This window comes from Agelaius tricolor, unplaced genomic scaffold (assembly GCF_023055355.1).
Source record: "Agelaius tricolor isolate 1412-34295 unplaced genomic scaffold, bAgeTri1.0.p SCAF_38, whole genome shotgun sequence".
Classification (NCBI taxonomy): Eukaryota; Metazoa; Chordata; class Aves; order Passeriformes; family Icteridae; genus Agelaius; species Agelaius tricolor.
Genome location: NW_027269298.1, coordinates 3,026,624 through 3,041,733, shown reverse-complemented (window position 1 = coordinate 3,041,733; position 15,110 = coordinate 3,026,624). Strand labels below are relative to the sequence as shown.

General features: G+C 50.1%; 1 protein-coding gene across 2 annotated transcripts in view; it reads right to left on the bottom strand.

Annotated features, from left to right (window-relative positions):
- Nucleotides 1-15,110, bottom strand: part of COL5A1 (collagen type V alpha 1 chain) — a 136,826-nt gene that overhangs the window by 71,256 nt on the left and 50,460 nt on the right. For both annotated transcript variants that reach the window (XM_071453943.1, XM_071453942.1), the window contains exons 5-9: nt 6,587-6,718; nt 4,735-4,881; nt 4,373-4,621; nt 1,370-1,522; nt 1,049-1,105 (exon numbers count right to left, since the gene is read on the bottom strand). In XM_071453943.1, coding sequence (XP_071310044.1) covers nt 1,049-1,105; nt 1,370-1,522; nt 4,373-4,621; nt 4,735-4,881; nt 6,587-6,718 — 738 coding nt within the window. The remainder of the gene's footprint in view (nt 1-1,048; nt 1,106-1,369; nt 1,523-4,372; nt 4,622-4,734; nt 4,882-6,586; nt 6,719-15,110) is intronic.

The following is a 15,110-nucleotide window of genomic DNA, read 5'->3' as shown; positions in this document are numbered from 1 at the left end:
GGGGCTAAATTGGAGTTTTGAAGCCACGCTACTGCACCCCCAGCACCTGCAGAAATTTCAGGTGAAAGAGGAAAAGGAGGAAAAATTAAAAGGGAAATAATGGCCCGAGGATGATGGGAAGCGCTGTGCTGGCCCTCTGCCAAGGAAAATGAGGTTAATTGAGCTGTGGGTGTGCAGCCAGCAGGAGCTCAGCCCGCAGGGACGGGGCTGGGGCAGGTGGGTGCGAGGAGCTGATCCCCAATTCCAGCCTGGGAGGAGCAGGAACGGGGCACCCGGGCATCCTGGCACACAGAGAGGGGAGAAATGGGAATTTACCAAGAGCCTTTTGCCCAATTCCAGCCTGGGAGGAGCAGGAACGGGGCACCCGGGCATCCTGGCACACAGAGAGGGGAGAAATGGGAATTTACCAAGAGCCTTTTGCTCTGCTCACAGGAGCCCCTGAGGCAGCCCCACCACGAGGCTCCTTCCCCACCTCGGGGTGATGGTGTGGGCACCCACCGCTTTTGCAGAGGGCACAGGCAGCTGGGAATTGTTCTTTAGAAGGAAAATCAACCTCAAAATCAGGCCAGAAGTACAAAGGAAGAGGGTTCCACAAACGAAAAGCTGTGGGGCTGTGGAGCTGGTGCAGGAGCAAACCCCTCCACAGCTTTGTGCTGCAGGGGTTTATTTTCTATCCCTTTTATTCCCACAGGGATAAAATTATTCCCATTGGTGGCCCAGGCTGGGAGTTCAGGGCAGGATACAACCTGGATGCTCCCAAACCCCTGAGGGATGAGAGCTGCCCCCTGCCCGACACTCCAGTCCCAGGTTTTATTTTGCTAAAGGAGAGATTTCATGGGAATTCTTGCACTTCCTTCACGATTTAGGTCATTCCTTGAAGCTTTCAAATAAAATTATATAATTACAGTGGTTTAGATTCAATGAACCAGGGAATTCTTTCATGGGGAGTTTTTCTCCCAGCTGTCCCAATGAGAACAAATTCTCTGCACCTTTTTCCATGGGGAGGGGGGGAAAAACCAACAAAACCCCAAACTCAGGTGCTCCTTACCGGCTCAATGATGGCAGGTTCCCCCTTCTGCCCCTTCTCACCCCGGGGGCCACCAATCTGTGGGACAAGGGAAACACAAACCAGACGGTCAGAGAGGACACTGCCATCATCACCATCATCATCATCACCACCACCAACCCCAGCAGGAACTGGAGATCCTGGCACAACCCTGCAGGAAACACCCAGGGCAGCTCCTCCTTCTTTAAATACAAGTTGCAGGTGGGTGAATCCTGTTTTTTTTTGCACTAATTCTGCTCTAAGTTATGGAAGGACCAACATTTTGAAGCAGAATGGTGCTGGATGGAGCAGAAAGCCTCTCACCCCTTCGTAGATGGTGTCCTGGTTGGCTGGCATGCCTGGGCCAATGTCAGGAGAGGCTGTCCGGTCGTAATAACTGTCATAATAATTCCCATCATATTCCTTTATGGTTTCCTCAGTGAAATCTTTGTCCAGGTCATCCCCTCCTTGAGCAGCCTGGAGAGGAAAGAGCAGCAATGGGTCAGGCTGGAGTTCTCTCCATGCTGGAATATTAATTGCTGTTAGATCAAGGGGTTGACTTTTGTAAAATGAGGATGCTTTATAATGACAGTGACAAGGGGAAAACCCGGGGAAAAGTTAAATTCTGGAATTTTTAAGTCTCCTGTGACTTCTCCAACAGCAGGAAGACAGATGGGAGCAGCTTCATGTCAAATACACACCCTGGCTTTCCCTGGGATTTCTTCACTGATCCCCAGTAAAACACTGAGAGTAGAAAAGCTGGAGTGAGGAAAACACAGCACAGCACAAAGCTCGTGTCAGGAGGACCCTGCAAACTGCAAATGCCTGAAGGAAGAGGTAATGGAAGTTTCAGGCTCCAAATCCTCCTCATCTCTCACAGCCCCTGTGCTGGAGACCCTGGATTATCAAGGCCAAGGAGTCCCACATCCGTTCCCAGATTTCAGATGCACACCAAACCCAGGATGTGTCACTGTCAGTGTCCAGTTACACAGGAAATGTGGAAAAACCCAAGTTCACTTCTGCGAGAGCCTCCTGTTTGTTTAGTCTGGGATCCAATCTGTGCCTGGGCCCATCCAAGGAGCAGAAGTTGTTCCAAATCCGGTGCCTCAACCCCTGAATCCTCTCAGAATCCCTTCAGATGCCACGGAGCACAGCAAGGACATCCAGACAAGGCTCAGAATTTCCTTGCTGCTCTCCATCTCCCTGTGCTCCCAGCAGCCTGGCAGGCTCAGCCCTTTGGCACCCCTCGCTCTGAGCAGCCTGCAAAGAACAACTTGTGCTGCTGAGCTTGATTTGGTTTCTTTCCTACCCAGGTAATGACCAAAATAGTCCAGAAATTGAATTCTCTCCAGTGCTTCCTAGAGAAATATCTCCTCACTACTACGGATTCAAAGTCACTTCATTGTCATCGCAACTTCCAGACTTCTTTCTGTGCCAAAACTGCTCAGGAGTCATAAACGTGAACATCTGGGTCTGAATTCAGGAGGTTTTAAATTAAGATTAAACCTAGAACTAAGGTACTCACCAGCCCACCTTCTCTTATATCTGCAAACACCAACTGGCCTTGGCAGAAATTATAGTTTGGCAATTATTTAATTAGGAAACTTGGAAAAGCCAGGATTGTTTTTCCTTTGGGCTGGTTCAAATGGATCTGTTGCTATCACACCCCCCCACTTTTTATCCTGGCTGAAATATTTCACCTGGTTTTGCACTTTGAAACCTAATCTAAAAAATCTCATCTGCCTCTAAGGCTTTGAGGATAACAGCAAATTACATGAAATGAATATCAGAAATGTCTGGTTTGATATTTTAATTGAGGTCCTCAGGTCTATTTGCATGGAAAGATGATATTTGGAGTAAGTGGGCAGTTCCCTGCCTGAGCTTTCCTCCTCTATTTCCTTTCCTTAACAACTAAAGTGGCCCTTGAAGCCTCCTCCTTCCTTTTCCACTTTTATATTTAAGGCCCCTCTATCCAATCTTTAATTCCTCTCTCTTAGAAATCCAAGCTTGGCCAAGGATTTCTGGCTCTTGGTCAGGAAATGGAAAACTTTCCCATCCGTGGGTTCCCTCCCGTTGTCTCCCTCCATTCCTGGAGCCTTTTCCTTTCCTCCCTGTGCATCATTCTGGGCTCTCCAACCTCCTCCACCACATTTTGGCTGGACTGGATCCCCCCTGCCCTTGGATCTGCACCTGCCTCTCTCCAGCTGCTCAGATCTTCGCTTGGACACTTTCCCTGACACCTTTTCCCTCAAATCTCCACCTCCAGGGATCCTGGCCAACTTTTGCTGTCTCTTTTGCCAGCCCTGAATTGTGCCAGCCCCACAACAAATAATTCTCCACTGGAGAAAGCAGCCCCCAAGCTTTTCCTGGGAATTAGGATGGGATTTGGAAGCATTACAGAGACATGGGATGGTGTGGGCTGGAAGGACTTGAAAACTCATCCAGTTCCAAACCCTTGCCATGGGCAGGGGCATCTTCCACCAGAGCAGGTTGCTCAGAGAGCAATTCCATGTTCTCCCACCAGTGATTCCCTTGCTGCTGCTCCTGGGTAATGAGGGATTTGCCCATTTAACGCCATTATTTCCTTGCTCTGTGAGCCCCACAGCACCCAGCTCCCCAAAAATTCATCTCAGTCTCACCAACATTCACCTATTTCAGCATCAACATCAAAAGCAAGAACTTAAGCACAGGGGGGGTCTCGAGTGCAGCATTTCAGCTGGAGGATATTGAAGTGTGGGGAGGTAAAAGTTCAATATTCCAGCAGCAAAAGCTGTGGGGTTTGGGCTGATCCCAGCCCTGAGAAGATCCATGCACAGAATAAAGGAGTTCACTCCAGGTGGATGCAGCAGTTTTGGAATCAAGGCTTTGTTCCAGTGTTGAAATGTTTTTTTTTTAAAAAAAAACAAACTGAAAAACATAAAAATACTTTTCAGGGAAAATGGCAAAATGAAAAATATTGATGTTCTCTAGCAAATCAACATTTTAAGGATTTATATTAATAACTTTGGGATAAAAGGCTTTTACTGAGATTTTAACAGCAACCCTCATTTTTCTTTTTTGTCAGACAACCACTTCACCCCAGGAAATGCAGATGTCAATATGAGCCGCTTTTTCCAGGGGAATAATCCTTAACCAAATTCTAAATATCTGCGTTCCCCACCCTGAAAAATCTGGAGTGAAAACATTTTCCAAGAAACTTCCTCTCCCTGCAGCTGCCTGAACCACTTATGGATTTACCATCTGGCTGCTCCCGTCCCCTTTGCTTCCAGGGCTATGAAACAGCAGAATTAATTGAAAAAAAAATTAAAATTAATGAATTAAAATTACATCAGTCTCATTATAGGTGACGACAGTGCTCGTGGGGAGCTCAGCTTCCACTGCATTTTCAGTGAGGCCACCCTGGGGATCGATTTCCTCATTGTAGTTGATATCCTCATAGGGCATGGGAGTAAAATACTCCTCGTTGATGGTCTCGTAGTTGTACTCATCAACCAGGGGATCATCCACTGCTCCATCCTCCTTGGCCTGCTTCCCGGGGTTCCCTCTCTCAGGGGGTGCTGTGGGAGCTGGATAATCCTGTCACATATGGGAAATAAAGCGCCACAATCAGAGCAACAAAATCGTTCTGCATCATCCTCCCCTTTACAAAGGTTCAGCACCCACACCCCTGCCATGACCTGCCTCAGTACCTGCTTGGTTTCGGGTTTCTCTCCAGCAGCCACTTCAGGAGGGCTGGGTTTGGTGGTGGGGGTTTCTGGTTTGACAGCTTCATCCACGTCCTCGTAGTAAGGGTACTCGTAGTAGTAAGTGTCACCTTCTCCCTCCCCGTCCGTGTACTGCAGGGAGAGGAGGAGAAGCAGGAAATGAGCGGGGAGCACCCAGCGTGTCCCTGCCAGCTCCTGTGGACATCACAGCTTCACACTGCAAGTCTAGATGGGATATTTGGGAGAAATCCCCTCCTGGAATGGGTCACCCAGAGCAGCTGGGGCTGCTCCACCCCTGGAAGTGTCCAAGGGGATATTTGGGAGAAATTCCCTCTTGGAATGGGTCACCCAGAGCAGCTGGGGCTGCTCCATCCCTGGAAGTGTCCAAGAGCAGGTTGGGTGTGGAGGAATGTGGGATTGCAGGATGCGACGCTGCCCTGGCAAGGGATGGAATCTGCTAAACTTTAAGATCCCTCCAACCCAAACCAGTGACTCCATGATGTTTTTTCAACCTTGGGTTGCTGAAACCTCCCAGACCTGCCACACCTGACCTCCCTAAGAGAGGGGCAGAAAGCCCTCGAGCCCTGTGGCCGCTCTGGCACCATTCCTGCACTCACAACGCCCCTGTGACTTCCCAGCCACCCCAGGCCTGCAGGCTGGAGGCCCTGGAGGAGCAGATCCTTGCAGCCTTGCCCACAAGGCATCAGTCACTCACTCTTGAGCAAGAAACCCAAACAGAGGCTGGTTCCAGGCGGGCACGGCCCCGCTCCTCGCCAGCCCAGCTCTCCCTGGCAGCGGCCGCCGGCGCGTGGAGCTGCTCCTACATTGAGCAACACAGCCTCGGGACAAGCCAGCTCTTGTTGGACTGCTGGCTCCAAAAGAGGAGTTTTATTTTCCTGCTGCCACAGATTTCCACCAAAGTGCTGTTTTATTTGTGCTATTTATTGTTTCTGCAGAAGCGCTGGCGGAGCGGCCGCGGCGCTCGCCCGGGGCTGTGCCTCGCCGTGAGCATCCCAAAGCCCTGCTTAGGTGCTGGATTAATTTAATCCCAAAGATAAACTGGCAGGGCTGATGGCATTACTGGTTTGTGGGGATTCCCTGACCCTGCAGGTCTGGGCTCAGCTGAAAGCAATTCAGCCTTAGAGGATGTCAGGATGCCAGACAGCAACTGCAGCGAGCCGAGACCTCTTTAAAAAGGGCAAAATTCAGGGGATGCTCATTAAACTCAGCCACACCCAGACATTTCTGATTGGGCAGCAAACATGCAAATGCACCCTCCACCAGCCTTTTTTATAGTGTTTCCTTTTTTTAAGGAAAAGGCCTGGGGTGAACACTTTGTACAAAAATTATTGGGCACAGCAGCTCCCAGGGATGACTTGGGAGCATTTCTGCCAAAATGAGATTAAAAGGAAATCCAGGGGAAAAATGGTTCTCCCTCCTTTAACACCTGTTGTTTCACAGAATATTGAGAAATAACTGTTTAATCCTTTTACAAGTCCAACAGCATAACTGGAAATTTAGAAACAGGTGCTGGTCTGGACAGGACTGGAGCTGCCAGGGAAGGTCAGTAATCCACACTTGGCTCACATTGTCTCTCCTGTGTTTCTGAGCTCCAAAAGGATGTTCCTTTCAGTCTCTGGAAACGGAAGGAGCTCAGAAAGAAGAGAAACTCCCAAGATCCAAACCCAGAACGTGCAAATCCTAAAACCAATCCCTGTCTTGGACGCTGGAGACGAGTCGTGGGGAAGCTGAGCACGAGGAAGGAGCCACGTGGTTGAGAGGGTGAAATAAACCCAAATATGGGCGGTTACAGCCCAAACCCTCCCCAGAGACTCACGTATTCATCCTGGTTGGGGTCCTGGGACTGGGGGGAGTCGGGGATGGCGGTGTCGCAGTCGGGGCTGTAGTGCTCGCAGTACTCCAGGGCTGCACGCGGGTCCGCCACGATCAGGAGCTGCTGGATGTCACCCTGCAGGGAGGGAGCACACAGGGTCAGGGGTGGGTGCTGCTCCTGCAGGCACCAGCCTGGGGCTGTGATCAAAGCCAGAAACACAAAGAAACGGAAAGCAGAACCACCTTCCTGACGTGGGCACATCCCCTGCGATGAGCCAGGGGAAAAGCTCCATGTCCAAGGGAGCAGCTGCTTCTCTTGGGCTGCTCCACGAGTGTGAACCCACTGTGCTTCATGCCCAGCCCAAAATCCACCTCTCCAAAACACAAATCACCCAGTATGACGGCACCAGCAGCCCCAAGCGAGGCAAGTGCAGGAAAAATAAAAATAAAAGGGCTTTCTACCCCCCCCCACCCCCAAATCAGCAATAAAACAACTCCTTTCCACCTGGTCCTATGCAGGGCTGCAAAGTCACCTTGGCCAGTCCCAAAAGCTGCTTTTTGACCTCAAAACTTCTCTGCTTCTCCCACCCCACCAGCTGGTCTCATATCACCCCCCTTTTTTTTTTTTGCATCTTTCCTTACCTCTATGTTCCACCCACAACAGACACAGCCAGAGATTAGAAATGCATCTGATAAACCCAGAAAAGAGCCAAAGGGAGGCCTTTTTATACTAAAACCCAGGTGCAGAGAAAGCTCATTAGGCACCAGGGCTGGTTAATGGAGCAGCTGCTCCCTGAAGGCCGACACAGCCACAGCCAGAAGGTCAGAGCAGAAATTGCTCTTGGGTTTCCTAAAGAGCCACCATGCTGCTCAACCACGATGCCAAAATCCAGTTCATTCAGCAGACAGTTACATAAGACCTTACTACTTGGATGCTTAGAGCTGATACTTTAATTAGGGGAGGGAAAAAAATAAATTCTTATTTAATAATAGACAAACAAGGCTAAAGCATCAGGGGGAAAAGCAGGAGCCTTACAGCAAAACTGGGAGGATGATTTGGGCGGTAATAGGAACCAGAAGCTCCAAAGGGAGCCTGGCCAGACTGGCAAACAGCCCTGTGGAAAAGGATATTTTTGAAATTTTGGGCCAAATCTGCCTTGGTGTGACTGGATCATGGACTTGCCCACTGACTTGCCCCCAAAAAAGGGAATGCTGCTCACATTTTGGGCAGAGATCCGCTGGGCAAGGAGCAGCTCAGAGCTGCCTGGAGCTCCCTCCTCCATTCCCAGGTTGTCACTTCCCTCCCTGCAGCAGCTCAGGAACATCTGGGCACCTCTCAGACCTACCCCAGTCACCCTTCAAAGAGCATTCATTGAAGCTCATTAGTCATTGTTTCCAGTGAATAACCTTTACAAAATTAACAGAAATGTCTGCAAAGTGGGTTTCAATTTTCCACTTCTAAAACAAGAAACATCTTTCTTTCCCTTTCCCTTTTCTTTTTTTTTTTTTTTGTTAATATAAATCCAGTCCTGCCATTACTATTCCAGCTTTTTCTTTTGCAATGTAACCACCAAAACTGGGCTAAGATTATTGGGGAAATGAAATATTCCAAGATTGAATTTTTTTTTTTAATTTTTGTAGAACATTTCCTTTTTTCCAAGCAGCTCTGGCCACCACCTGCCCATGGGACCCATTGGTCCATGGTGGGACCTCCAGGACCCCAGGTCCTGGGGTTGTTATGGGGTTACTCAGGCCATAAATTAATAAATTATAAAACCATCCCTGTCCCCAAAGGCACTCCAGAGCTCCAAACCTGTTCCTTTGGAATTCCCTCCAGCAGGGAATACCCAACTCGACCAAGGAATCTGTGGCTGCTGTGAAAACCCTTCCAGCTGCTATTTCTGCCCCCAGGACCTCAGCCAGCCCTCCCTGACACCTCAGCTAAGCCACTTGGGCCCTCCTCTCCCTCAGGTGCTTAAAGCTCCCAGTTTTCCATGGGAAGATGGGAAGTGCCTGGCATTGCTGGGATAAGCTGAAATAAAGCAGCCCCAAAGCAGACCTGGGACTTGTCTCCAAGAGGCAGGGGAGGCTGAAAAAGCTTTTTCTCCCTGATAAGGTTGGATTTACACCTCGTGGAGAGCTGATAGGCTGCATCCCATAAGCGAGCAGGGCTGGAGCTGCGTTTCCTCAAGGAACAGATAAAGCAAGGAAAGGCATCCTGGCTAAACACAGTGCCAAAGGTTAAGCAGAAGAGAATTTGCTAAAGCTGGGTTTGTTTTTAGTCTCAGCTGACGGCAGCTCCTGAGCTATGCATGGGGAAAAGCCTTGATCCCACCCTGCCTGGGCATCCTCAGCCTTGGAGAATATGAAAAACAAAACCACCTGCAAATCCCTGCAGAAAACTGAACCTGAACACACCCAAGGACAGCGTGGGCCCCACGGTTTGTGCTGGGTGAGAGGGGGAGGCTGAGCAGGGGAAGCTTCCTGCTCATTCTGGGTCAGGAACTTGGGGAAATCGGTGCACAACTGAATAAATGTGGGGGAGCGCCAGGAAAAAGCATCAGACGGCTCCGCCAGAGCTCACCACGCTCCACAGGCTGCTGCTTCCCCTCTCCCTTTCAAACCCAGACAATCACCCTGCCCAGAGCTCATCCTTGGCTTGTTCCAGCCTGGAAAATGCAGGAGAACCAAGGCTGAACTAATGCAAAATGCAGGAGAACCAATGCAAAACCCAGGAGAACCAAGGCTGAACCAAAGCAGAACCCAGGAGAACCAAGGCTGAACCAAAGCAGAACCCAGGATAATCAAGGCTCAAACAATGCAAAATCCAGGAGAACCAAGGCTCAAACAATGCAAAATGCAGGAGAACCAAGGCTCAAACAATGCAAAACTCAGGAAAACCAAGGCTGAACTGACTCAAAACCCAGTTTTGAATCTCCTTGCAGGAGAAGCAAGGCTGAACCAAAGCAGAACCCAGCAGAACCAAGGCTGAACCAATTCAAAATCCAGGAGAACCAAGGCTCAAACAATGCAAAATCCAGGAAAACCAAGGCTGAACTGACTCAAAATTCAGGAGAACCAAGGCTGAACCAATGCAAAACCCAGGAGAACCAATGCAAAACCCAGGAGTACCAAATTAGGGACAACTGAGAGCCCAAACTGGGAGCACCCGAGGCCCAGCACAGAGGCTGAGCAGCTCAGGGGAGGGGGAAGGAGGAGAGCTCAGCCCATTCATCTTTGTTTCACTCCCAGCAAGCACCCAGCACCGGGGATACCCCGTGCTAACACTTGTAAAAAGCAGCCAGGAGTAAAAACCTTGTTAGCGAGATTCCCAGTCAATTGACCTCATCCCTCAGCAGCAAACAATAAAAGGGGCTAATTTGGGCTGCCATAAAAAGCCCCACTATCTGCACCTCACAAAAGCTGCACAAAGCTCTGCTGTCAAGAGCCCCATTTCTGAGATTTAAAAAGCAACTTTCAATGGAGCCAGCCGCGCTGGGAGGTTCGGGAGCCTTTTGTGTCCTCTCCAGTGTGCTGCTGCTAATAAATTGTGCCCAGGGACCCAGGGATCCTGCCTGGCAAAGGGGAGCCAGCCCTGCTCCCATTCCACCCTCAAGTGTCCGTTTGTTTCCCTGGTTTGGTCACAAACCAGCCCAAAATCTCCTTCCCAGCTGGATTTTTGCAGCGCTAACAAAGATCCTGTTAATCCACACGCACGGATCGGTGTTGGACAGGGTTTTCCAAGAGAGACAACTGAAAAATGCACCAATAAAGGGGTTTAAAGGCCTGACCAGCCCAAAATCTCCTTCCCAGCTGGATTTTTGCAGCGCTAACAAAGATTCCATTAATCCACATGCACAGCTCGGTGTGGGACAGGGTTTTCCAAGAGAGACAACTGAAAAATGCACCAATAAAGGGGTTTAAAGGCCCGAGCAGCCAAATCAAAGATTTGTTTTCAAGTAATGAGTTATTTCAGGCAGGGAGCAAGACGGAAACACTCTGCTGTTGCTTTGTGGAAGTCACCAGCAGCGTCCCCCAGCCACCCACACAGTGGGGAAAGCTCTTTTTTGGCCTGGCAATGAGTTGGGCAAAAGGCTCAAGGAAGTTCTCCAGTGACTGGAGCACTTGGTAGCATCCAGAGGCTGAGCCCAGTTGTGTTTTGCTGGCTTAACAAAAAAAAAAAATTTTCAAGCGGAGAATAAAAAATTCAATTTTTTTTGCCAATAGCCACAATTGTATAGATTAGGAGAGGCAGTGTTTAAAAGAAAAGGATAAATCCCACTTTGGCCTTTATTCCTAAAACTTCTGGTGCAGAGGAAGAGGCAGGACAGCCCATTTCTGAGCAGGACTGTGAGTTGTGAGGGTTTCATTTGCTCCACCAGACAGATGGAAGTGCTAACTGTCAGGAGCAGTAAGGATCTGCCTGACATTTATGGTAAAGCCATTTATGCCTGATGACTCATTTGCTTTATGGATTAAGTTCCATCAAAGCCAGTTTAACTCAAGTCCCCAGCCAGCTCCCAGACAAGGCTGGGAAAGCTCTTTCTGGAGCATTTTTTAACACTTATTCTATATGCTTGCAAAAAAAAATGTCACATCACTTCCAATGACATCAACTTCAGGAACTCAGAGGAATCGTTGTGGTTCAATGAAAAATAAACCAGCTGGAGAGGAGGATCAGAGTGACTTCATCTGGCCCTGGCAGCAGCTCCCTAAATCCTGGGATTCTTCAGGGCTCCCACTGTTCATTAACTGGACTCGGGTTAGGGCCTCACCCCAAAACTCTGAGATTCAGCGTCCCTAAGGGAAAATCCTGCTGGATGTTGGAAACTCTTGTATTTCACCTGGAGAAACACAGGCCCAGGGTGAAGGGTGATAATGTAAAATCTTCCCAATTATTGGGAATCACTGAAGTTTATCCTGGCAAACTCCCTGGCTCCATAACCCCAAACCCAGGCAGAGGCTGGAGAGGGGCAGGGGTTCAGTGCAGCTCCAGGATGAAGTGGAAGCTCAAAAACCCCTAATCCCTGTCTTGGAGCCAGCCTGGCAGCCCTCAGATGTTCCACTTGATAAATCCTGTCACCAGCACTTCCCAGGGATTCTCACAGCCCAGCTCCAGCCTGGAGTGGTGTTGGAGACATCAGCAAAGGCCCAGGAATCACCACAGCTCTGCCACGGGGAAACCCCAAAAATCAGAGGTGCTCAGAGCATCCCAGAGTCCCTCCTTGAAACACAGCAGCTCCAGAAAAGCAGCAAAAATGCAGCAAAGGGGTCAGACAAAGCCTCAGCATCCCCCCAGTCCCTGTGCCCATGTCCTGAGCCCTCCCCTGGCCAGGAGTGACCCCACAGACAGAGCAGCTGCTGTCTAAAGAGCTTCCTTTGGGCAGTGCAACATGGGAAGGTAATTGTTGAAAGTTTGGCTAAATAATAATAAATTTAAAAGAGAAAAGTTTGACTCGCACGCAGCTGTGACTCAGCCACACAGTGCTGGTGGTTTGGCTAAATCCAGCTGGGTGTTTGTGTCCCCATCCTGCTCAGAGGGGCTGCAGGGCTGGATGGGGCTGCTCTGGGGTTACCCCAAGAACAGCTCCTGCTGCTTTGGGCACTCACACAGGAGTCTCTGCCCAGCCTTTTTTGGAAAAACCAGGTTTAATTCAGCAGAGCGGAGAGAGAAAAGTGTCACCAGCACAAAATGTGGCTCCAAACCCTCTTGAGAGCTGGGGAAAATTTCTGTTTTTCACTGCATCTCTGTGTGGGGACCACAGTGAAGGCCTGGGACCAGGGATGCTCCTGGCTCAGCCTGGGCTGGGGGTGCAGCACTGGGCTTAGGTTTCCCCCACACAGAGATGCAGTGAAAAAGAGAAACTTTCCCCAGCCCTTGAGAGGGTTTGGTGCCACATTTGATGCTGGTGAAACCCTGAGCCCCGTGCTGCAGCCCCAGCCCAGCCCAGGCAGGAGCACCCCTGATTTTGGGCTTGCAGAGCACAAACTCTGCAATTAGCACAGCCCACGAGCTCTTCCCCTGCCCACAGCAGCAAGAGGAGCATCAGCCCTCTGGCTGGGTGCTAATTAACCTCTCTGCTAATTGCCCAACCTTTCTGTTTTACAGTCCCAGGGAGGAAGGCAGGTTCCCATCCTGTGAGGATCCCCGAGCTCGCTGCTCCTCCTGCCTGCTGGGCTGGAAGGAACGGGCCAGGGAAGTGCTGTCCCCTCCTTGTCCCCTCCCCTGAAGCCTGGCACCTCTCCATGTTGTCCCCAACACGAGACCAAATCCTATTTTTCCCCCCATAGCTGCTGCATCCTTGGACCTGCAGCCTCGTGGCTGTGGTTTAAAATTCAATTAATCAATTCAATTCAATTCAATTCAATCCTGCCTTAAAATGAAGAGGTTTTTTGGAGCAAAGGGCTGCTTGCAGAGCCCACAGAACACCTGAGGTCTGCCTGTGTGTGCCATCCCAAACCCAGCTGGGGAGCAGCTCAGCAAGGGCTCCTGGCTGGAAGGGAAGGACAGGCCATTCCCTGAGAGGGGAACAAAAGCCAGAGGGCTTTGCTAATTCTGGAAAGCTCTCCTGAAGCAGCTGTGGCCCTGCCAACACCCAAATACCAGTCAAGGACTCCCTGGCAGGGCAGGAGGCAGCAGCACAAGGCCCATTTCCAGGTGGACACTTCCCACCCAATCCCAGAGTCAAAAATCCCAAATAACCCCAATAACCCTAAAGCAAACACAGCCCTGAGCTCCCTCTGAGCACCCTAGCAGTGCATTTCTCCAGGGATTTTTTTTTGGTTTTCCCAGCTGGAAAAGGCACTTTGGGAAGGGCACAGCCAGCCCTCCTTCACGGGGGGACAGAGCCAGGCTGCACAAGCACCACAGCTGGGATTTTCTGGAGAAAATGGAAGATTTGAGGTGGGGAACACAAGCAGGAAAAAGTGGAGTGAGGTTCGAGTGTCCTGTCCCTGCATGCTGGGCCAGGCAGGTCCCTCCCAGGCAGGGGATGTGCCCAGCTGTCCCCTGACTCATGTCTGGGGCTCCAAACCACCAGACGTGGGCTGTGCGCTCCCCTTCACAGCATAAAAGTGGTTTTTTAGTGGATTTTTAGTGTTTTTTTTTAGCTTTTGCTGCAGGGAATTCCACCAGAGAGCAGGACCCACCCTGAGGAAAAATGATTCTGTGGCTTCTGGTTTTTCCTCCTGGCTGACATCAGCCCTGGGAGCCTGGTGGCATCACCACTGCAGCCCTTTGGGACCAAACATTGGCAAGATTTGGGGTTTCGCTTCCACTTTGCTTTCCCTGCTTTTCACTTTCCTTTTCCCCCCTGCTCTTCACTCTTTTCCTTTTTTCCAGGTCCTTCTTAAAGCTGGATTTCTCTGCATCTCACCTCAGTGGGATGGGGAGGTGCAGCCAGGGAAAAGCAGCCAGGCAGTGGGGACTGCAGGAAAAGGAAAAGGCAGCCAAGGTGCCTTAAAAAAATAACAAAGCTGCTAAAAAACACCTCGAGAGAGAGAGAGAGAGATATCCTTAAATCAACAACCTGCTCAGCCACTCTGCTGGGCTATTTTTATGTATTTATGTCTGTTGAACAAACCACAATTTATCTCCTGGGGTTTCTGGGTGCAAAACAATCAGTTCTGGCCACAAAAAGCAGGATGGGGCTGCAGGCCCAGTCTGGAAGGGTGGCTGGACTGGGAGAGGGGCTGCTGGGACAAAAGGCTGCTTTATATTCCCTGCTTCCCTCCACCCTGGCCAAGCACTGTGTGCTAGCACAGGCAAGAATCATTTGAGGCAAAAATAATAGGAGAGGCAAAAATAATAGGAGAGATTTCTGCAGCTCTTTTGCAAAAAGAAGGGGGAAAAAATAATGGCACAGTTCAGGTTTTTAAAGGGTAAAGAATAGAAAGAAAGGAAAGAAGAAGCCCCTGCCAGTCCCACTCCTCTCCACCCCAATAAAGAGAGAACATCACAATAGGAAAATGAAACTCGAGAGCAAAGTCAGCCTCTACGTTTGCAAAACGAGCGGTTTTGAACTTTTCTTTTTTGAATTGTGTGCTCTGAGCAGATGGCCTGAGCCCCCCCAGCAGATCAGGAACACATGTGAAGAACCAGCAACCTGAACCACAGGTTTCTATTAAGCTGCAGTTCAGATTTCATCCCACTGAAGTGAACATTGTCCCTCTGCAGCAGCAGCTGTGGGGTGGCTGCCCCTCAGAGGGGCTTTGCAAATGTCCTGGGTGTCCCTGGGTGCTGGTAACCCTGAGGGATCTCAGGGATGCCATGGCTGCCTGGCTGGGGCTGATCTTGGCTCTCTCATTCTGGATATTTGTCCCTGTGACACCTCCAGGTGCCAAGCAGTGCTGACTTCAACAGCTCCTCCACTGGGAGAGGGAAAAAACCTGCCAGATTTGGGTAATAGTGGGGGATTTCTGTCACTCTGCAGGACAGGAGCTGGGGCTGGGTTCTCACTGGGTTGTGAACCTCACACTGGATCTAATTTGGATCTGGTTAAGCCATGCACAAACCAGGCTTGACTGGA